The 23,183-nt window shown below is 46.3% G+C and overlaps 2 protein-coding genes and 1 long non-coding RNA gene across 3 annotated transcripts in view; 2 read left to right on the top strand and 1 right to left on the bottom strand.

Moving 5' to 3' along the window:
* Nucleotides 1-700: 700 nt before the first annotated feature.
* LOC147307523 (uncharacterized) lies at nt 701-8,682 on the top strand. The gene is made up of 2 exons (XR_015126030.1): nt 701-1,256; nt 1,386-8,682. It is a non-coding gene; the product is annotated as an uncharacterized LOC147307523 (long non-coding RNA).
* Nucleotides 8,683-13,309: 4,627 nt separating this feature from the next.
* On the top strand, nt 13,310-15,482 carry LOC147307522 (corticoliberin-1-like). Its single transcript, XM_086271951.1, has 2 exons — nt 13,310-13,339; nt 14,865-15,482. The coding sequence occupies exon 2, from the start codon at nt 14,878-14,880 to the stop codon at nt 15,301-15,303; it is 426 nt and encodes a 141-aa protein (XP_086128077.1). The 5' UTR covers nt 13,310-13,339; nt 14,865-14,877; the 3' UTR covers nt 15,304-15,482.
* Nucleotides 15,483-15,583: 101 nt separating this feature from the next.
* The window catches only part of LOC147307521 (E3 ubiquitin-protein ligase TRIM63-like), a 13,276-nt gene continuing 5,676 nt past the window's right edge, over nt 15,584-23,183 (bottom strand). Inside the window, exons 3-8 of the mRNA XM_086271538.1 lie at nt 20,466-20,561; nt 20,143-20,376; nt 19,623-19,645; nt 19,348-19,472; nt 15,935-16,200; nt 15,584-15,848 (exon numbers count right to left, since the gene is read on the bottom strand). Of these exons, the coding sequence (XP_086127664.1) occupies nt 15,771-15,848; nt 15,935-16,200; nt 19,348-19,472; nt 19,623-19,645; nt 20,143-20,376; nt 20,466-20,561 (822 nt within the window). The 3' untranslated portion in view covers nt 15,584-15,770. The remainder of the gene's footprint in view (nt 15,849-15,934; nt 16,201-19,347; nt 19,473-19,622; nt 19,646-20,142; nt 20,377-20,465; nt 20,562-23,183) is intronic.

The following is a 23,183-nucleotide window of genomic DNA, read 5'->3' as shown; positions in this document are numbered from 1 at the left end:
CAGCTTCATCTTACACCTGACAGGTGTGCCATGCAGGACGTCAGCTGATCGATGAAACTCCAGAGAGGAGGGCTGTCAGTACACTGATTATCAGCTCTCTCTGTTAACCCCGGCTCTCTGCGTCCGAGCACATCAGGTGACTCTTCTTGTTCTGCGAGCGCTGCCCCAATCAGAGCCGTGCTCGGACGATGATGATGATGATAAAACTCTGAGAGGTGAAGCAGCTGAATCTGTGGCAGAGCGGGAAAACAAAGATCTGACTGCTGTGAATGAGTCTGTTTCTGAGCATGCTCAGTGCTGCGGTTTGTTTCTAAGGCCTACATTACAGCTGCGAGACTGTAGCTGTGTCCCAAAACCTAACAAGTATCTGGTAACGAATAAAGTGAAGGAAGTCTCATTTAAAACACTGATTTATCCTGCTAATCATTACATGACGAAGTTCAAAAGGGACATAAATGTGAGCTGTGGATTTTGTGGAAGCCATCCTGAGACTGCAGCACCTCTTCTGGATCTGTTCATGCGCTGGAACATTTTGGAAAGACTTCAGTAGATTCATTGCTGGACATCTCTACAAAGACTTTACTGTGAAACGGGAAAATGTTGTATTTTGTTTCTTTCAAAGGCAAAAAAAAGAAGATGTTTACTTTATAATAAACTTGTTAGTTATCTTAGCTAAATTTTATTTTCACAAATGCAAATACAGTAACAAAAAACCTAATTTTAAACATTACTACAATGTTTTATGTTACATAAAATTGATTCGTGGATCAATTAACGAAAAGGCTGTGAAAACTATTACTGTTTGTAGTAATTACAAATTATTTGAATGTTTGTAAATCTTTGTATTACACCCGCTGGCATTGAAGAAAATATAATCTGATCAAACATTATTCAGCTTTAAATATTGTTCAGCTTTAAAGTTACTGTGCAACTGTGTAATAAAAATGTGCTCACGACTTTGGCCTTGAGAGCGATAAGAAGCGATCGCCTCATCCTGCAGGTGAAAGATATCTGCAAGCGAAGAGACTAGAACACCCAAGGCCGATTTCCTTTTATGGAGTTGTTTTTCTGCTAATGCAGCACTTTCCTCACAACCCCCTCCTGTAAGTTTTAGAGAATATATACCCATCCTCACAGCAAATATTTGGAATCTCTTGATGTGAGCTGTTTTTGAGAGGTTGTCTCTGTCTCAATAAAAGTTCACTGATTCCCCATCTGCAGCAGGTGTCCGGTTGTCTTCATTCTCCGCCAGCCTGGTTAAGTCAATTCCTCCTTAACATCTAAAAGAACCTATTTAATGAAGGAAGACGGGTTCACTTTGTGTTTAATATTATTCTATTGCTGTTGTTGTTTTTTTTATATCCTTCAATTGGCGTCACGAACAGGATCCGCTCCAGGTCAAACTGGAACGGGAGGGAGGACATCGGCCGTGGTCTGAGTGAACGGAGTTTGGACAAAAGCTGTGTACACACAAAAAACAAGGTAAGCAGACCTTTTATTTCTGCTATATTGAACATTATAAAAATACTTAGTGTCCAAACTCCTAGTAATTCATAACCAAAATTGTCTGGCTTACTTAAGGCTTGTTGAGAATCAGACAAGTGAATAAGAGATAAGTGAATAAGAAATAAGTGAATAAGTGAATAAAGATAAGAGTGAACTGAGGTCTGACCACGGTTGCAGCCGACGGGTTTGCTCTCCGGTGTCGGATACATACCTCAGCAGGTCTGGGACCTTGAAAGGGTTTATTAGTAACGCCTTTCTAAACAAATTAAAAGGTTAAAGGCCTTGAGAATATTTTTTAGTAATATTCTCTAAACTACAGAAGGGTTAGGAAGGCCCAGAGGACTTTATTAGAAAAGATCCTCTAAAACTTAAAAAAGAGAAGTACTGGTTGGAGTCCATAGGAGGGGTCCCTTTGATCAATAGGAGAAAACGGATCTCTTCTTAAAACCCCGATGATTTTAGTGTTTTAAATGTTTTGATGTTCTGTTTGATATTGGACACACATAAATACACGCTGAATGCTTGCTGTGGAACACTGGGCAGGACAGTTTGGTTCTCCGTTGTTCACAGATTACACAATTAAAGGAACTAGGTTCCTCTTTTGGTTAAAATAATACACCACACATAGAATTTTTTTACACATTTATTACATACATAAGGAGGGTAATGAGTGACTGCAGGTAATGTATGAAGTGTGAATGAGACGTGTGAACAAGGTGACAACCAACTAGCACCCCTATCAGGAAGCTCTAGGCAAGGTTACCCGCCAGACTCCGGTTTGGTAGAAGCTTGGTAACACCTGAAGGGATATTTCAGTGCTGACTCACCTTTAAAGCAGCGCCCCAGCTGATTAGTGCCTAACAGAGGCAGAAACCCAGCTGGCCCAAATTCTCCTTTAAAAGCAATAAAAGAACACTCCTCCATTGACAGTAAAATGGATGGAGAATTAGATCGAGAAACTAATGATGATGGTTGGGGTCCCGGTGTTATTCTTAGCACATTGGGAGAACAATTAACATGTGTTGAGACAGTCATCAACTCCACACACCAGCCTAAAGAAGCAAAAAAGCAGAAAGAGTCATTGAGGAAAACAGCTGAAAGATGCTTTTAAATTAGTCAAAAATTTAGCAACACCAGCAGAGAAATAGAGAAGTGAGATAAAGTTGTTCTGGCATATGGTGTTTTCTTAGGAATTCGAGCGCTATCGGGAGGGCGTTCCCGAGGTATGTATTGATCAGCAAGGCTAGGCCTGGGCTATAGGTGCTTTTAAATTAGTCAAAAAGTTAGGGGTAACCTCTTCTGGCATATGTCTATGCGGGCCCGTGTGTAAATAGAACATAAATTACCGGTGTGTGTAAATAAAGTGTAAAATAGTGGTATAAACTGTCTGTTGAATTTCTCCTGAGTGTTGAAAAAAGGAAAAACTCTTTTCTGCTCTCTCTGAGAGAGGGGCTGTGTGTGTGAGACAGGAAGTGTGCATGCCCATAGAAGGAAAGAGATGAGGTAAACTCTGTGCAGATAGACCGAAGTAAAAAAAAAAAAAAGGAAAAGGGTCTCTCTCTCTCTGTCTCTGTGAGAGGAAAAAGGTGGGGGCCGAGTGAGCCCGCGGGGCCGAGCGGGTCCGCGGGAGCGAGCGTGTATGCTGTATGAGGAAGAAGGGAGTGAGAGGGAGCGAGTGGAAAGAGTAATCGAGTATTTGGTGATTTTTTTATTATTTCAGAGGCACTGGGTAAGAGTTTTGACTTTAGCTGTGAGAGTTGTGAAAAGGGCAGGTTTTTCTTTTGTTGTAGACTGTGAGTAATCGGTGTTTTTCTGCCTATTGTGCTGCGTGGAAGACACAGAAGTGTAGAAATGTTTGTGGTTTATCTTTGTTTGACGTTTTATATAGAGTTGGTTGATTCAGGGTGATTTCTCCCGTTTAAGGGAGGAGTTGCATTGTGGTTATGTTAAAGCTTTGCTGTAGGGGTATGTGTGTGATTTTGTGCTGGCTTCGCATGTTTAAATGGATGCATAGAAGTTTGTCAGTGAGAAATTGTTATGGTGGGGTTTTAAAGTTAGTAAAGAGTCAAACAACGCCCGCTGTTTTAAAAAGGCCCAAAACATCATAAAAGACACCTCACATCCTGGCCACTCCCTGTTCGAACTGTTGCCCTAAGGCAGACGGTACAGGGCAATCAGAGCAAGGACTAATAGACTCAAACACAGCTGTTATCCAACTGCAATAACACATCTGAATACTACAAAAATGTCCACCATGCCACTCTTGTGTTAATCTATGCACGGTCTGAAGCATGACGGTGAGAATACTTAGTATTTTAAGTATTCTATCTATTTTATTGATTGAATTTTATTGTTTTTTTATATTTGATATTACTAGGGATGATGCAATGATCGGGGACCATTCTTAATGTCGTCGGTCTCATGACAATGACAATAAAGTTTTTGATTTTGATTCTGATTCTGAAATACACCCTCCTCAAGAGTTCAATGATTTAGGCAGTTATGTTTATACAAATACTAAATGTATGTTTAGTGTCTTCATACAGGTGTTTTTTCTTAACCTGGAAGCCTGAGTACGGCAGCAGAAGACAGGCCAAGCTTTGGCTAAAATTCACGGCTGGACACCAGAGTTGTCCTCACCCCTCCCGGTAAAACAAAAAAGAGAGAATGTAGTTTGAGGCGGGTTTTTCTCGCTGAACTGCTCTGGGTGCTGTGTCCCTGAATCTCACCAGTGTTAACCTCTGGCGGAAGACATGGAGAAAAGGAAAAGATGTTCCTGGTAAATCACTGAAACAAATAAAACCACACACAACCAGAGAAAGATATGAGAAGGGTGAGGAACAGACACATGTGCGTGTTAGAGACATGCCTCGTTTGAGAAAAAGTTAAAGTAACCCATATACAGACGCACCCATACATGCAATGAAGAAACAGCTTACATACATGTGCACGTACATGCAAGGTTAAAGTAGCGACACTTAACATACACCTGTTTTTAAATGATATAGTTTATACATTACTGACAATTAAACGCTTTGGGTTGCAGGACAACAACGTAACGTCAAAAGACAAAGACACTGGTCTGAGGATTAAGTGAGGACACGACAAATTTAGTGGTTAAAAGGGTCGACTTGGGACATGTTTTTGTTGATTGTTTAAGACAAATGACTACTGAATGATAGGAAATTCCTTTTTAGGTTTCTAAACAGGATCTTAAGAATTTTAACACGTACCTGTGTTGTCCTGTCAACTTGAGGGGTTATGAGTTGATTATATGGTGAAAAAAAAAAAAAAAAAAAAAAACAAAAACAAAAAAGGGGGGAGACGAGATCTCGTTGTTTCTCCCCTCTCGGGATAACACAGCCAACACAGCACAGCCAACACAACATCATTTTCCTGTTCGCCTGTCTTGTTTTGTTTTTGTTTTTGAGAGCCGAAGCTGACCTGGACTCCTACCCTCCCCTCTACCATCGTTGCCCTCTCCGCGACCATCTTTGACCCTTTGACCCCTGAAGGCCACAGCAGCTGGACTCACAAAAACAACTTGAGGATGTCAACAGTGCTGCAAAAGAGTGATCTCATGCAGCAGAGACGGAGAGCACTAAACCTAAAGCCCGTTTCACTACACGGGGGAAATTCCCAGGCTGCGTCAGCTGACAGAGCTGTGACGAGACGCGCATTAAGCCCGGAGGAAAAGGGACGGTGAGCAGAAGGATGCTGACCTCTGAGAAGAGCCGAACAGCAGAGCTGCAGAAGGCCGTGGAGCAAAGTAAGGACAACATAAACAGACCCAAAGAGGAGGGGAGGACCCTAGGCCATGCGTCAGGCCGCTGGTTTACCTAAACTACAGAACAGGAAGGTGATGAACACAAACATATACCAACACACGAACACACACTTCTGCATGCGCCTACTTAGAATGAAGGGAAACACACACATGAACACTTATGCACTTGTTGAGGGAGTAAAAACTGATACATACCCATGCACTAAAATCAAAATGTTGATTTAATTTACTAAGAAGTGACACACAATGCTCCAGCTGCTGCAATGAAGAATGCTTTACTGACAAAGGCTCAATGCTGCACACAACAAAGTCAAATACAGAATTTGCTATAATAATAAGCCCAGAGGGCATTTGTGTGGTCTGGGGAGCAGAGTCCGGAGCGGTTTGGTTATGAAAATGATGCCCGTGCGAGATATCTGGGGCTTAAGGCCTCGACTTAATTGTTTACTCTACACTAAAAAGAAAAGAAAACACTCTGAGCAGTGGTGCAGAGTGAAAACGAGGAATTAACAGTGTGAGTTTTATTTCAGAGCGCCACGTCATTGTGATGGAGATTTAATAAAGGAGGAACACACGGACAAAGAAGAAGAGAAGGGGGGGCAGCCCTTGAACGCGATTGCCTGAGGCATTAAAGTTCTGTGCTAAATTCTGGTTTCCAGTGTGAGAAAAGTCACGCAGTGCCAGTAGTAGAGCTAGGTTGAGTGATGATTCTAAATTACTGTAAGTAAATCATCGTACACCGTTCAAGTTTCATGAAAACGGGGATCTAGACTTTGTTGAACCCTAGGCAATTTGAACAGGTAAAAGTCGAGTGACCAAGTAGCAGTTGAATAAAAGTCATTGAATAAGTGTTGAAATAAACTGGCAGAATTAAGAGAATTAAAACATTTCAAGAGCTCAACTTACTTAATGGTTCAATTTTGTTGCACGAACGCAAAACATATAGGTTTATGAATATGAAAAGGTTGAGGTGGTGTTGATTTGACTCTGTGTAGGTTTAGGTTGGTATTTTTATTGATGGGAAGAATATTCAGTGACAAGTCCTAAGACCCGGGCGTCTGCATTTTGTTTTTGTTATTTTTCATTTTATTTTGTTTTATATTTACTGATTTTTGTTTGTGAATCTTTTCTTTAAGCAGATCTGCACATCGGAAATTACAAGCATTACACGTCGGCGAGAAAATTGTTGTAAGTGAGTTTCTCCGCATTGAAATGGGTTCTGGAGGAAACACTTGTGGGGACAATTAGAAACGAGAGTCCCTGTTTAAAGAAGGATTCAGCGAGGTAATCCAAACTCAAGTTCTTGTTTCTTTTTGAGATGACGTCATTTTGCTGAGTGTGGAAACTAGATGCGACGACAGGTTTCACTATCAGCAAAGAACGGATGAATGGATGAAAGACTGGGAATAAAAACAAACGGACTGACTGGTAAAAGATGACAAGACTTGACCATGACTCAAGGTTAACCACCTCCACCTAGATAGGATAAAAGGGTGGATGAAGTTATGTGGGTTTCTTTTACAGGAGTAGAAGGATGACAAAATATTCGAGGATGAGTGAACCTGTAAATGCCATTTTTGTGTTTTGTGTTGCTTACAGAGGTAACTGCGCAGCGTTACCATTTACATTTTCTTCCCTACAGGGTTACAGTTTTAATGTTTTTCTATTACAGGATTTCTGGGCGGATGTGTGAAGAAACGGTGTTTATGGGTTAGGAGTTGGGGATGCTATTACACTGTATTCTGGTGAGAGTGTTGGGGGAGACACACCCTGTCTTGAAAACTGTGATTCTTTTACAGGAAATGTTTTATAGCACCTATGGAATGAGGATGCCTGACTACGGTCAATGTGCTGCTAATGTTTGCTTTGCTTTGGTGAGAGGGGTGCAGTAGAAAACAGACAAGTGACATGAAAACAAGTAATAATAACAAATAACAAATTTGGGGACAGTTTGACCTAGAGCCCACTAACTGGCCATTAGGGGCTCTCTCTCTCTCTCTCTCTCGCTCTCTCTCTCTCTCTCTCTCTCTCTCTCTCTCTCTCTCGCTCTCTCTCTCTCTCTCTCTCTCTCTCTCTCTCTCTCTCTCTCTCTCTCTTGGAATAACATTGCCCAAAGGGTGAATAAAGCAAATTGTGGCAATAATAGTGATTTAATGATTGGAGAAACCTGAACATGATACTTGTCTGTTGAGCTGAATCGTTTATTACTCTTATGATTTTCCGGTGGGACTATGAAGATTTTTTGGTACAGATTGCAGGTTGTTGCTCTTTAACTCCTAGAACACGCCCTTGGCGAGGTGGGGGGAACTGGACCACCTTTCTGTGCCCCATCATCCTCTATTAGACGACATCCAAGCTAAGTAAACATGTCTTGGCCCTTTCCCCCTGAAATGACAGGCAGGCAAAGATGTTGCGTCTTTGTTTGCTTCCTGGCCCTGGGTCTCATTCCCATTGGCATAATCCTGATCTGTGAAGGGCCCCCGACACTTCTGACACCTTCAAGTTCAAAAGCTTCGCCCCCTTCTGACAGTCCCAATCTGACAAATGTAGCCCCTAGGGTCTTGCCCACCACTTCCTCTCCAGTTTTACCATATTCACTTTTGAATGTCCTTAGCAGTTACCGTTCTGAGTTTATTTTACGGTTGATTTATTCTTTCACATTTTCACGTTTATATCTCTCATTATTATAGTATACTCTGTACTCTCCACATTTTTATCATTACTTATGCTTTTTGGTTGCTGAGTTACAGGAACTGTTAATTTTGTGTCACTACCCTGGTTGCACTAACTCGTTGTACCCTTGTGTGCAGGACAGCTGTTACTGCTTTCATCGGGAACCGAGACTGCTTGCAGCCGACCCCTGGGCAGGGTGGTGCCTGGACTCTTTTCTCCTCATCTGCAATGACAGATAAAGACAAATGAAAAGACCCGAGGAGTTTTTCGAGCCAGGCTTCGACACGTCTCTGTGTTCCTTTGATTGTTACTTATTTTTGTGTGTTGACCCATTTAAGATGGGTCAAAAGGGGGATTTGAAGAAAATATAATCTGATCAAACATTATTCAGCTTTAAATATTGTTCAGCTTTAAAGTTACTGTGCAACTGTGTAATAAAAATGTGCTCACGACTTTGGCCTTGAGAGCGATAAGAAGCGATCGCCTCATCCTGCAGGTGAAAGATATCTGCAAGCGAAGAGACTAGAACACCCAAGGCCGATTTCCTTTTATGGAGTTGTTTTTCTGCTAATGCAGCACTTTCCTCACAACCCCCTCCTGTAAGTTTTAGAGAATATATACCCATCCTCACAGCAAATATTTGGAATCTCTTGATGTGAGCTGTTTTTGAGAGGTTGTCTCTGTCTCAATAAAAGTTCACTGATTCCCCATCTGCAGCAGGTGTCCGGTTGTCTTCATTCTCCGCCAGCCTGGTTAAGTCAATTCCTCCTTAACATCTAAAAGAACCTATTTAATGAAGGAAGACGGGTTCACTTTGTGTTTAATATTATTCTATTGCTGTTGTTGTTTTTTTTATATCCTTCAGCATATGTTCATTTTGTTCTGGTTGTGTACTAGTGATGCGCGAATCATGAACGAATCGTTCAATACTCGAGAATCACTTTACTGACTCATGAATCATGATTCACAAGCCCAACTGACTCACTGACTCATCCCTGTTGCTGTTAGCAGCAATGTATCTAGCTTATAATTAAAATTGTGGAGAAAAACAACATCCAGTATCTTAACAAAAAGATTTCTGCTCTGAACTGGAAGAAAAAACCCTGAGTAGAAGCTCACATCAAGACAATAGCTCCTCGGTTCACAGTAACATCGCTCTGCTAACATGCTAACAGCACATTTGAGCTACTCACCCCCTCCCTCCTGGCTCACAGCTTCTTCTTCTTGGTTGGCAACCAATGTTAAGGCGCATTACCGCCCCCTGGCTCACAGCTCAGTGGACATTTAGATGAGAAAATATATATTTAACACATTTAAGGAAAATACTATTAAAATAAAAATAAACAAAATAAATGTTTATTAAGCAATTTTGATAGGAAATTGCTTAATTTTAGAAATGTTTTTGCTCTTTTTTTTCTCTATAAAATAGTTGTTTTCTTTTAGAATCACTCGTCTTAGCAGTAGGATTTACATGAAAAGAGAAACAAATTAAGTTTGAGTGAAAATGTACATTTTTTGCACTCTCTGGTCGACTGACTCAGTGAATCAAATGACTCAAAAAACCCGATTCACTTTGGTGAGTGACTCATTAAAACTCGATTCAGTAAAAAGAATCAAATTTACCATCACTATTGTATACATGTTCTGTATACTGTTTCTTAATAAAGTTTAATAATTTTGAAAACAAAACGTCGGCTGCATCCTCCGGAGGCTGCATTTGAAGGCCGATTACGTCACAGCCAGGCGACGAAGGCTGTCCCAATTCGTCGACTCCTCCGAATGCAGCCGACAAATGCGTCCTCCTTTTCCCCGAATTTGAAGGATGGGTCGGGTGTGTCCTTCGTGGCCTACCATATCCCAGAATTCATAGCACGGCCAGCTCGATAGCTGACCGGGGGGTTCAGTGGTCTCTAAGATAACTTAAAAATGTTATTGTTTGGCTTTTAACGGTGTTTTATTTGTTGGTGAGTAAATTGGTTTGGCTGAGATCAAAGTTATTAGATTAAATAAAACTTTATTAATCCCCTGGGTGGGTTCCTCCGGGATTTTCACACAGCTGAATAAACGTCAAACAGAAAACTGATTAAACAGAAGTGTGAGACGGTCGAGAGTTTACTCCAGTGTCCTGTTATATTTTAGACAGCAAGGAGCAGACGGCGAGTTTATTAAACTCCACCGAGACAGCGGTGACGACAATCTGAAGGCTAGACCGTCCAATTTCACAACCTCGCACTTCCGGCCTTCTCGGTCTTCGAAGGACCCGGCCCACGTAGACCGCGAAGGCCGGGTCCTTCGAAGGATGCAGCCGACGTTTTATATCCATGGAAACATGAAAGCTTTCTTTCCCACAGCCTGACGGAGGAGACGTGACATCAGATCAGAGAGATGATTAGTTGATCAGGTGTGTTCTGTGTTTGCAGCAGTGTGAGAGTCTCTACCAGAGTCACACAGATGAGCTCAGGTGTGCTCTGTGAGGCGTTCAGGGTCAGTCTGTCTAAACACGTCACATCAGATTTATATAGCAACTGTTCCTGGATCAGAGGGGATTAAAAAGGCGACACAGAGGCTCTTCTGAGAAACACACACACAAACACACACACACGTTTTCCTGTCTTAGTGGGGACATTCTGTTTCTGAGGTTCCAGGAGAGGTACGAATTGCGAGTGCAAATTTTGACCCGATTTTTCTTGCTTTCAGCTGATCGCTCAGTGTCATGTCAATCACACATGTGCTTACACAGGGACCTGAAGAGCCTTTCCAGCGGCTCCGTGGACCTCAGGGGGCAGCGGTGTTGGAAACGACACGCTCTTCACTGCTCGGGACAGTTACAAAGCTTGAGCGATACATGTTTTTATTAAACATTTTAAGATAATACAACAAACTCATTTAGAGGATATGAAGTCAGAGAGATATGTGCTTTGGAACAACAAGCAGGCGCATCAACGGCAGAGCGCAGCTTCACTCTGAGTTTGTGGTAACTCACAGCGATGGTCCGCGTCAGCCCTGACCTTGTGTTAAAGTAATACTAAGGCAATAAAGGTATTTCTGGTGTAGCACAACTTTATCCTTTCAACAGCCACCCAAGGTTAAATAACTAGCAACAGAGATCCTACAGCTTCAAACTGTATGACCCTTCCAGGGCCTGAAGCTAAGTAAAGTGCCCCTCCCACAGCCAAACCCATCTGTTCTCTGATTGGACATTGTCATGTGATTGACATGACATTGACCAATCAGCTGAACTGATTCAAAATTCGTACTCGTAAGTTGAGAGTCACACACAGACAGGGAACCAGAGTTTGACACGTAGCTTTCTGCTTTCTATCTGTAAGCAGACCTTAACAAAATAATGTGTAACGTGTCTAAATACTTTTACAAACACACAAATTCTCCTCTATAGATGCACAAACATGACATTTTCAGATTTTTTGGTTTACAAGGTTACAAAACTCCCAACTACGCAGTCTGATTTACAAGTTCAGAGCATGGATGAGGACAGTTTGAGCCTGTAACGTCTGCCATGTCGGTGCAGGACGACATGGCACAAAAACACAAAAAGGTGCACAGAAGTTCGTCTGCTGCGTACATGCGTGTGCGCTGAAGGACGTGCTGGTCATGCTGGTAAAACCCTCAGTTGTTCATCCTCCACAGTATAAACGTATCTCTGCTGCTGATGGTCCACACAGAACAGTCTGAGCTCCTGCAGCCTGCACATCACCTGAAGCTCTCCGACCTCTCACCTCACTCAGGGCCTTGAACGTCGGTTTGGTGGTAACCTCCCTCCTCCTGAATGTCCTCTCCTACAAACTGGTCACTGCCGGTGTTCACGCTGAGCCCAGCAGCTCTGCAGACGGCTGTACAGAAGCTGCGAGCAGAGGTCCTCCTGTAACCTGTAAGCCAACCTTCTTTAGTTTTTCTCCCAGGAGCAGATACACTGCTTCATCTCTCTGAGGTCAGGCTCAGAGGCTGTGGCAGAGCTGCATGTGCGCACCGCTCAGCTTCACCGAGTTTGTGGACGCTTTAAAGTCCGTTAAAGACAAAAACGTGTTTCTGTTAGAGACGCTCCTCAACTCTTCCCTGTGGGATTTTTGCTTTTCTTTACGTTTTGTTGCATTGCACACGTCTCATTGAATCTCCACGCTGCACAGGGGTGTGGTCTCCGGGTCTGCTCCTGGTCAGACTTTCACCTCATCACCATCCAGCTCATGTAAACACTTTGTTTTTGAAATGAAGATCCAGATGAAAGATCTCAGTTTTTCCCCGCTGTAGTTTGTGAAAGGTCAGAGGTCACTGCAGCAGGACGGAAAGGTGAGGAGGCAGAGATATAAACACTGGGATGGACTTCCTGTTGGTAAACCTGACGGTGAGGAGACACATCGACCTTTAAACAAACAGAAGCAGGGCTTTATTCGGTCTTTACTTTGGAGTCACAAGTTTACTTGAGAATCCATAGAAGCAAAACCGGAACGACACCTGCAGAGAGTCCAGGTCCTGCAGGTGACGAGGCCGCGCTGCTCGTTATACAGTAAGTGGATCCTGACAGAGAGCGTGAACGTGGCCGCCGACCTGCTGGGAGTTCCCCGAGGAAACATCCAGGAGCTCTGGAGGAAAGGACCGAGGAGACGATAGCGCCTCTGTTTGAGTCGTCCTCCTATTTAAAGGCCGTCTGCCCTCAAAGCGTTTATGGTTCATTCTCACTGGGAATAACTGTGTGACCTCATCACTAATGGTAGCGGACACGGCGCTGCTCCGATGTCCACCTCGCTGAGCTTCCTCCTGCTGCAGCACAAATATCAAAGCTGTGAATTCGTCCCAACTGTCAGAGCGTTTTCAGACCTCGCAGCAGATGAAGGTCACACGCCGAGTCCACAGTCGGGCTGAGAAAGGTCACGTTGTCCTCACGCTCGCCGCCTCCACCGCCAAGGCCGCCCAGCCGACAGGAAGTGATTGGCTGTCACAGTCAGAGAGAAACAAAACCGTGTTTCATGTTCATTCCTCCTGAATTCTTCTCTCCACAGCTGGAATGCCACAGGACCGACCACCGCCCTCCGTCTGGATCACTTCCTGTCAGGACGTGGAAATCAGTGGAAATATTTCTCTGTACAAATGCAACGAATCGATCAGCTGATCACTGCAGCTATGAATCCTTCCAGCTGTTTGGCTTCATGCTGACTGAAGAAGAGGAGGACGATGAAGGTCACCTCTGTCCTCATCAGGAAACAGAACTGGAACCACAGAGAAAGTAGCTGGACAACATCAGCGTCATCACTGAGCGCGTGCAGAGCCCCTCCCCCCCGCTCTCTGATATAAAGCAGAAACAGCTCGAGTGTTTCTGTTTGAGTGAAGAGACGCCGCAGAGACGCAAACGCACGTCAGGTAAGAAGATCCATCGTCACGCCACAGACGCAGGAAACCCGAGTCGTCTTTCCTCCGATAATTGGAATTCTTATTTCTGTGCTTTATCCTCGACTTCCTGTCCGAGTGACCGCGGGGTGTGATCCGTCTGCAGTCGCTTCCAGCCTTGTGCGTGCACGCGTCTGTCTTTATTCACCTGTGACCGCTAAGGCCCGAGCTGCTGCAGTCACCGTGCCAGGTGTTTCACACCTTGCTAAAGATGCAAGAATGAAACTGAGCTCACGAGGCTCAGGTGGAGGCGGAGCAGCTCTCTCCATCCTGACTGTCGGTGGAGCGACGGTGCAGACTGCAGATGGACAGGCGAAGCTCTGAGACCTCGGTCGGCGTGGAGTCTGCTTCCTGTTGTCCTTTCAGTCTAGCAGCACTGAGATTCGGCTTCGTGCTTATCAGAGTTCGAAGGCTGGACTTTCCACGGTTAGAGTCGTATGTCTGTGAAGGTTCTCAGTCCTCCAGGTCATCGTGGTCTAAGGAGCTTGCAAAGAAAAGCGTCTGGACTTCTTTGAGTTGCTTGAAGACGTTTCACCTCCGAGAAGCTTCTTCAGTTCTAAGGTCAAATGGTGGAGAGTCCCAGATTTAAGTCTGGTAACGCCCACTCACATCCTGGGCCATCTGACCTCAGGAAATCACATGATAGGGTGGGGCCAGGTTTCACAGCGAGCTCACCCGAAACCCTGGCTGATTGTGACCCACACCTAAATAATTTAAAGGAGTCCGGACGCTTTTCTTTCCGAGCTCCTTAGACCTCGGTTAGGGTCCTCAGCCGTTCAGACCATGGCACAGTGAAACAAACACTCACCCTGCAGTTCAACTGTGTGTGTGTGTTTGAGGAAGACAACACCGGCGTGCTGAGGGTCTGCCTGATGCGGCCCAGATATCCAGTTAGCATCCACGACAGGTTAGATCAGGGGTGGGCAACTCCAGGCCTCGAGGGCCGGTGTCCTGCAGGTTTTATATCTCACCTTGGGTCACCTGAATCACATGATTAGTTCCTTACCAGGCCTCTGGAGAACTTCAGGACATGTTGAGGAGCTAATTCAGCCGTTTAAATCAGCTGTGTTGGTTCAAGGACACGTCTAAAACCTGCAGGGACACCGGCCCTCGAGGCCTGGAGTTGCCCACCCCTGGGTTAGATTCAGTTCAACAGAACTTACATTGCAAACAGGAAAACAGCTGTACTGAAGCCACGCCCTAACCTGGCCCCAGGTGTGTCTGCGACCTGGAGGCTGTTACCAGGAAGCGTCTTCAGTTCGCGTGACGCCGGGTCACCGTCACAGGCGAGCTTTTAGGTTGTTTGGTTCACTTCCTGAAATAAAACCCTTCAACTGAGAAAAGACGGTCAGCTGACACTCGTGCCGTAACAGCAGACGCCCGCTCACATCTTCGTCTGCTCAGGTCGTTTTCAGGGCGTCCGCCTCGCCGACGGTGTCGATGATGCGGTTGGTTGCAGGTGTGTGAATAAGCGTGCTCTCTCCTCTTCCTCCTGCAGACTGCCCTCTGAGATGAAGCTGAATGTGTTGCTGTGGCTCACGGCTCTGCTCGCCGCTGTCCTCCCTCGCTCTGCTGACGCCCAGCCTGCCGCCGCTACTGCTGACCGCCGCCTCTTTCCCCGACCACTGCTCCTCCACCTGGGGCAAGAGCTCTCCCTCAGGATGGGTGGAGGAAGCGGTGCTCCCGAGCTCCTCTCCTCCTCTTCCTCAGCGGTGAAATGGGCTCTGCTGCAGCTCACACAGCGCCTCTTACAGGCCCGGGCGGAGCAGCAGCAGGACGAGGAAGCCGGGGAGAAGGGGAAGAGGTCCGACGAGCCTCCCATCTCTCTGGACCTGACCTTCCACCTGCTCAGGGAGGTTCTGGAGATGGCCCGGGCGGAGCAGATTGCGCAGCAGGCCGACAGCAACCGCATGATCATGGATACCCTCGGAAAGTGAAGAAGAAGAAGACTGCACTTCCAGCATGACTGTTCGTCCTGAAATGTTGGCGTGCGACACTTCAGCCGGTGCGGCCGTTTACTGACAGCTGATGTTTTAACTTCATGAATAAAATCTTTGTTGGTTGAGCAGCTTGTTTTTGAAAACTGACATTTTACCTGTTCAATAAAAAGACAAACCAGCTCCCCCTGTCTCAGCTGATCTCCGTCTGTAAAGCTAAACGATTTCTGGTTTGGAGTTTGGTGTCAGCTGACTGGCCCCAGGCAGGAGCAGAATAAAGGTCAATAATAAAAAATCATTTATTTCACAATTAAAGAGAAAAAAGATTCCAGACTTTAAGCAACAAAACACAGAATTAAACGTCTTCTCTTGAAACTACAAAGCAGCGCGTTCAGCAAACGTCTTCTGGAAGCAAACGTTTATCGTATTTGCTGCGTGGATGACGAGGACAGGAACAGATCCAGGTCCTACTTCTGGTTGAGCCAGCTGAAGGAGAACACGTGCTTGGGTCCGTCTTTGTCCTCCGCCTCGCTCTGCAAGTCAGACTGAATAAGGAGAAGGTTATTGAGGCAGGTCACCTGTCTCCTACGGGTGTGCTTACATTTCAGAACTGAAGGCAATGAGGTCATACCTGGGGGGCGGGGCTAGTAGTTGGGAGTGGCAGAGGAGGCGGGGTCTGGTTTGATGTCGAAGGGGAGGCACTCTTAGTTTGCGATGATGTAGGGGGCGTGGTCTCTGGGGCTTTCGGAGGGGGTGGAGCTGAGAGACCAGGCGACAGAGGAGGTTGCCGATTGGCCGGCAGTCCTGCAGACGCAGCTTGCTGCGACTCTGCAGGACTGCTGGCCGTCTGAACTTTGACCTCCCCCTCATCTTCATCATCATCTTCGTCTTCATCAACTGAGAAACACAGTGTTAACAATTAGCATGTAGCACACATGCAGGTTAGCATGCACCGTGCTAAAGTATAAAAGGTTTATGAATAAATACATTTATAGCATCGTCTGTGCTGTGTGTGCTTGGCTAAGCACAGGGGTCACAACCTTTAACACCCAAAGAGCCACTTGGACCCGGTTTCCACGCAAAAGAAAACTGGGAGCCGCAAATACTTTTTGAAATCTAAAGTGAAAATAACACTGTATATGTTGTTATTTTTACCTTTATGCTTTGTGTGAACAACTAAAGTAAGTAAGTAAAGTTTATTCATTAAGCGCTTTTCACAGACAGGCAGTCACAAAGCGCTGCACACAAATATTAAAATAAACAATACAATCAATAGACATTATACACAATGTAAAAGATCAAATGTAAATAATGTAAAGAATATAAAATACGTACAACAAAAGGCTTGTTTGAAAAGAAAAGTTTTTAACTGCTTTTTAAAAGAATCCACGGAGCAACTAAGGTGTGTTGCTTATGAAATCCACGAAGTGCTACAGAGAAAATTACCTTTTATTTATGTAATTAACACATTTTGAACTCTTAAAGAAATATAACCAAAGGAAAGACGCTGAACTAAAATGATCCAGCAGACAAAAGCTGCTGTGAGCCACCCTCATATCGCCTTTGTGCTTTTGGAGCCTTGACCTGACTTTTAAAAAATAACTGGAAAAAAGTACTATGCTGCTAAAAATGAAAAATAGATCTTTGCAAAATTCTACCTAAATATGTATTTTACCTGGTTAATGTGTGTGGCGGGGCGTGGTCTGCAGTGCCGCTGCATGGAAGTCGGACGCACCTGAGCGGCACCCGCAATCACGCCTCGCCGCCTTAAAGTCTGTGCTCTCTCTGCTGTTGTGTTGGTGTGTGTCGGGCTGTGAGCTGCAAAGCTACAGCCGGCTGTATGTGTACAGCAACCGTGTGTGAAAAGCGGTCAATAAAGAGATGCTGAAAAGCTTGTTCATGCAAGCATCGTCGGGTCTGCTGTGATATGTTTACAATGAGACTTGTGGTCCTGAACCTCTGCGCACAGCGTCTGCAAAACGAGGCTTTCATCTTCACGCAGGACTGTAAGCTGTCATCTGTGAGGCGTGAGCGGTGTTTGTTTTTAACGTAGTTCACGGTGGAGAACAGCTGCTGACATAATGTGGATCCGAAGATCCATAACTGGCCCACCTGGGGTTGAAAGTCTCGATAAATGCACAGCGTTTCGGCGGCTACACCGGCTTCCGCGAGTGTGACGCTTATTTTGAGCGACGAACAAATAATACGATATAATTTTATTTTTATATTTCAAAATCACAGTAATCTCCCAATTTAGAACTACAAGTTAAAAAGAACTAAACACAAATAAAATACACTTCAGCTAAATACTTCTAATTTATTTTCCCAAACCACCCGGAGCCGCAAAATAAGGACTAAAGAGCCGCGGGTTTCCGACCCCTGGTTTAGCACGTTAGCTAATCCAAGCAAACACTGTCTGCTCCAGTCTGAGAAATTAGCCGTGTTTAATGTAAATATTAACAGTATGCTAGCAACAATGGCATTCTCTTACGCGATAGACGTGACCAAAAAGCGCCAGACCCCCTAGCTGGTCGCGTGCACATTCGAGGTGCGAATGTGCACGCGCAAACTGGTCGTGCTTCAAAATATGCAATTTTCACGCGCGTGAAGCGGAAATGTGGGAGGAAGTAGTGTCACACGGTATGTTTGCAAGATGGCAGCTGTCGAGAGAGAGTCTCCCTTCTCTATTTACTGTGGAGAGCAGAGCAGCGGCGTAAAGGACGTCCTCGCCGTACCTGGGTCCATCAGGTCCTCCAGAAGCATGAGCAGTTTGGTGAGTTTCACCATTTGCTCCAGGAGCTGCGTCTGGATGACGGCCGCTTTCAGCAGTACCACCGTCTTTCCCTCGCCCAGTTTGAGCAGCTGCTGTCCCGCGGCGGTCCAAGCATCGCCCGCCTAAACACCAACTACAGGCGCTCAATCCCACCTGCAGAGCGCCTGTTGGGAGCTCGCCTTGTAATCGGAAGGTTGCCGGTTCGAGCCCCGACTCGGACAGTCTCGGTCCTTGTGTCCTTGGGCAAGACACTTCATCCGTTGCCTACTGGTGGTGGTCAGAGGGCCCGGTGGCGCCAGTGTCCGGCAGCCTCGCCTCTGTCAGTGCGCCCCAGGGTGGCTGTGGCTAAATGTAGCTCCCATCACCAGTGTGTGAATGACTGGATGTGTAAAGCGCTTTGGGGTCCTTAGGAACTAGTAAAAGCGCTTTACAAATACAGGCCATTTAACATGGTAGTCCTTTATTGATACCTGTGCTAATAAGCTCATTTGAAGTCCCAGCGACTTCCCCACAACGGCTCTGAGCCACCCACAAAACTCTAAAGAGCGTTCCTGCCTTTTTAAAAATTTTCTTAATAAATGGAGCTTGCCTCCAAAATAAACTAACCTCTCTTTATTCTCTTAAACAATTGGTCTTCACTATGTTCCTATATAGTAGTTTATTATGAGATAAATTCTACATGTGTCAAGTTGTGTGCCAATATTTGCTGTGTAGTAGAACTGAGACATTAGTTATTACAAAAATTTATTTGAAATAATATTAAAGTTCTCGGTAGAGAAAGCAGCTGGTGTCGTACAGCTCCGGGTGGTTGGCTACGGCGTTGATGAGCCTTTCCCCCATATTGATAAATGGCTTTGGCTGGACCTGCCCCTTTAAACTAGGTCAGAGCATCACGTCACCGGGCTCCTGATTGGTTGTCGCAGCGCGACTTGACGCTGGAGTTCAGATTTTTCCAACTCGAGTGGTAGACACGATTAGCGCGTATGCACAAAATGCAACACACAAACTGCAGCGCATATTTTACTTCTGCTTCAAACTTACTTCTGCGTGTTTTCCCGACGCAAATCTGCTTCTGAAGTTTCGCGGGATCTCCAGTCGTGCTTCATCGCACTCCTCCATTGACTTTACCTGTAAACCTGACGCTCTGGTCGCGTCTGTCGCGCTCGGTGTGTACGCACTGTTATTGATAGTGATACAGTTTTACTGAAGACTAAAACGGCGTTACTAAAACATGAAGTTATCTGTGATTGGTAAGTGAAGACGCTGTTTACGCTTGATGAAGTCGATGTCGCTCAGCGCTCTCCTCTGATGCTCAAAGTTCGCCGTGAAGTGATCCATGTTCTCGTAGCCGTGCTGGACCTTATCGAGGTGAGACGTGTCGGAGCCCTCCGTGATCCTGATGGCACAAAACGGACATCAGTAACAACAAGGAAGAGCAAACAAAAATATTTATTAAAACAACCATGAGAAACAGACAACAAACAACGAGACACAGAAACAAAGTAAGCACAAAGATTCAACAAACAACAGCAAAGAGGAAGCTCACTTCTGCAGCAGAGGTTTGGCCATCTGTAAACGAGAAACGAAGGCACACTTTAATAATCATTAACAAGTGCTACTGCTGAAGCTCCATGCTATCACCCTATGCTAACAGCATATGCTAACACATTGAGGCATGCTAAACTGTGTGTAGGAGAACATAATGACATGAAGCTTATGTGAAAGTTCAATAAGGAGGATCTGTAATCACCCTCCTGCCTTCACTACCGCTACCACGCTGTCAGTCTCAATGCTGACATCATCACTGTTGTCCAATCTTCTTCTCGCTCGCCTTCTTTGAGCCAACCAGCCTGGAGGCTCCGGGATTCAAAGCCCAACACCAAATAACCCCATTTCTCCATAAGCCACGCCCAGGTCTTCCAGTGAGCTCTCCTTATTGAACTACCATAAACTACATCAATGAACAGTGAACTTGTGTACATGCGAGTTTAAAGATGGCAGCCTGATGCTAAGGTTTTAGCCGCTAACATAAAGTGCTGCACAGGACGTGGTGCGTTCAGGTTCACCTGCAGAAACAGGGCCATCTCAGACTCATCCATGGTCTGGATGGCAGTTTCGAGCAGCTTGGCGGTGCCGTCCACGTGCTCGGTGTACTTCCTCCTCAGGCCTCGAATGTAGTCCAGCTTCTCCTCCTGCTCGGCGTTGATCTTCACCGTCATCTCGCTCTTCTTCTCCTCTAGTAGAGCGAACAGGTGATCGAATGTCTCGCACACCTTCGACTTCTGTCGCCGACCGTTCTCCTGCCAACACAGTGAGGCCATCACGGTGAGTGGTTTGTGGGCGGAGCCAATCATCTTAAAGGTGCGAAAACACCTGAAGGTGAACTCACGTCGACGGCTCTGCAGGTTTCCTCCAGCTGACTGACGATCGCCTGAATCCTCTCGTTGTTCCCGACCAGCATGGACACACAGTCAGCCAGCTCGACCTGCACGCACACACGCACGTGCACACACACACGTGCACACACACACGCGCGTGCACACACACACACGTGCACACACGTGCTGTCAGATAATTCTATGACTATGAGAAAAGGACGAGCTCACATCACTGCGCTGGTTTCATCTCCACAAATCTGAGCGTTTCTTCACCTCCTCCTCACCTCCTCGCCTCCTCCTCGCCTCCTCCTCACCTCCTCCTCTTCCCCTCCTCAGCTCCTCCTCAGCTCCTCCGCACCCCTATCCTCACCTCCGTCCTCACCTCTGCCCTCACCTCCTCCTCACCTCCCCCTCACCTCCTCTTCACCCCTGTCTTCACCTCCGTCCTCACCTCCATCCTCACCTCCTCCTCACTCACACGTTCTCGTCTTTGACCTGCGGCTCAGACCTTCAGGCACAGGTACGTCAGCCGGTGTAACAGGAAGTGGTCATAAAACGTTAGTTATTGTGTCGCGCCTGCTTTTTAGAGTCAGCACGACTTTCAGACCATGAAGAGTGTTCATGTCTGCAGCTCATACGTTCAGCCTTCAACCGTCAATCATCGTTTTCTAACCCGAACCAAGCACTTCAAGCATTTCACACACACACACTCAGCCTCCAGGTGTGTGTGTGTGTGTGTGTGTGCCTGTGTGTGTGTGTGTGTGTGCGAGTCTGTGTCTGTCTGTGTGTGTGTGTGTGTGTGTGTGTGTGTGTGTGTGTGTGTGTGCGAGTCTGTGTCTGTCTGTGTGTGTGTGTGTGTGTGTGTGTGTGTGCGAGTCTGTGTCTGTCTGTGTGTGTGTGTGTGTGTGTGTGTGCGTCTGTGTGTGTGCGTCTGTGTGTGTGTGCGCGTGTGTGTGCGTCTGTGTGTGTGTGTGTGCGCGTGTGTGTGTGTGTGTGCGTGTGTGTGTGTGTGTGTACGTCTGTGTGTGTGTGTGCGTGTGTGTGTGTGTGTGTGTGTGTACGTCTGTGTGTGTGTGTGCGTGTGTGTGTGTGTGTGTGTGTACGTCTGTGTGTGTGTGTGTGTGTACGTCTGTGTGTGTGTGTGCGTGTGTGTGTGTGTGTGTGTACGTCTGTGTGTGTGTGTGCGTGTGTGTGTGTGTGTGTGTGTACGTCTGTGTGTGTGTGTGCGTGTGTGTGTGTGTGTGTGTACGTCTGTGTGTGTGTGTGCACGTCTGTGTGTGTGTGTGCGTGTGTGTGTGTGTGTGTGTGTGTGTGTACATCTGTGTGTGTGTGTGCGTGTGTGCGCGTGTGTGTGCGCGTCTGTGTGTGTCTGTGTGCGTATGCGTCTGTGTGTGTGTGTGTGCGTATGCGTCTGTGTGTGTGTGTGTGTGTGTGTGTGTGTGTGTGTGTGTGTACGTCTGTGTGTGTGTGTACGTCTGTGTGTGTGTGTGTGTGTGTGTACGTCTGTGTGTGTGTGTACGTCTGTGTGTGTGTGTGCGTGTGTGTGTGTGTGTGTGTGTACGTCTGTGTGTGTGTGCGTGTGTGTACGTCTGTGTGTGTGTGTGCGTGTGTGTGCGTGCGTATGCGTCTGTCTGTCTGTGCGTGTGTGTGTGCGTCTGTGTGTGTCTGTGTGCGTATGCGTCTGTGTGTGTCTGTGTGTGCGTCTGTGTCTGTGTGCGTATGCGTCTGTGTGTGTGTGCGTATGCGTCTGTGTGTGTCTGTGTGTGCGTCTGTGTCTGTGTGCGTATGCGTCTGTGTGTGTCTGTGTGTGCGTCTGTGTGTGTGTGCGTATGCGTCTGTCTGTCTGTGCGTGTGTGTGTGCGTCTGTGTGTGTCTGTGTGTGCGTCTGTGTCTGTGTGTGCGTATGCGTCTGTGTGTGTCTGTGTGTGCGTCTGTGTCTGTGTGCGTATGCGTCTGTGTGTGTCTGTGTGTGCGTCTGTGTCTGTGTGCGTATGCGTCTGTCTGTCTGTGTGTGTGTGTGTGTGTCTGTGTCTGTGTGCGTATGCGTCTGTGTGTGTGTGCGTCTGTGTGTGTGTGCGTATGCGTCTGTCTGTCTGTGCGCGTGTGTGTGCGTCTGTGTGTGTCTGTGTGCGTATGCATCTGTCTGTCTGTGTGTGTGTGTGTGTGTGTGCGCGTCTGTGTGTCTGTGTGCGTGTGCGTCTGTGTGTGTCTGTGTGCGTATGCGTCTGTCTGTCTGTGTGTGTGTGTGTGTGCGTCTGTCTGTCTGTGTGTGTGTGTGTGTGTGTGTGCGTGTGTGTGTGTGTGTCTGTGTCTGTGTGTGTGTGCCTGTGTGCGTGTGTGTGTGCGTCTGTCTGTCTGTGTGTGTGTGTGTGTGCGTCTGTCTGTCTGTGTGTGTGTGTGTGTGTGTGTGTGTGTCTGTGTCTGTGTGTGTGTGTGTGTGTGTGTGCGTATGCGTCTGTCTGTCTGTGTGTGTGTGTGTGTGTGTCTGTCTGTCTGTGTGTGTGTGTGTGTGTGTCTGTGTCTGTGTGTGTGTGTGTGTGTGTATGCGTCTGTCTGTCTGTGTGTGTGTGTGTGTGTGTGTGTGTCTGTGTCTGTGTGTGTGTGTGTGTGTGTGTGCGTCTGTGTGTCTGTGTGTGTGTGTGCGTCTGTGTGTGTCTGTGTGCGTATGCGTCTGTCTGTCTGTGTGTGTGTGTGTGCGTCTGTCTGTCTGTGTGTGTGTGTGTGTGTGT

This window comes from Aulonocara sp. 'chitande type north' Nkhata Bay, linkage group LG18, assembly GCF_057382095.1.
Source record: "Aulonocara sp. 'chitande type north' Nkhata Bay isolate Kocher_YH1m ecotype deep benthic linkage group LG18, A_spYH_male_GT1.1, whole genome shotgun sequence".
NCBI lineage: Eukaryota > Metazoa > Chordata > Actinopteri > Cichliformes > Cichlidae > Aulonocara > Aulonocara sp. 'chitande type north' Nkhata Bay.
Note: the sequence above shows the minus strand (reverse complement) of the source record. Positions and strands in the feature narration are given on the sequence as shown.

What these genes read in the sequence shown, in the direction of transcription:
- LOC147307522 (XM_086271951.1), top strand. Translation starts at nt 14,878, where the DNA reads ATGAAGCTGAATGTGTTGCTGTGGCTCACGGCTCTGCTCGCCGCTGTC.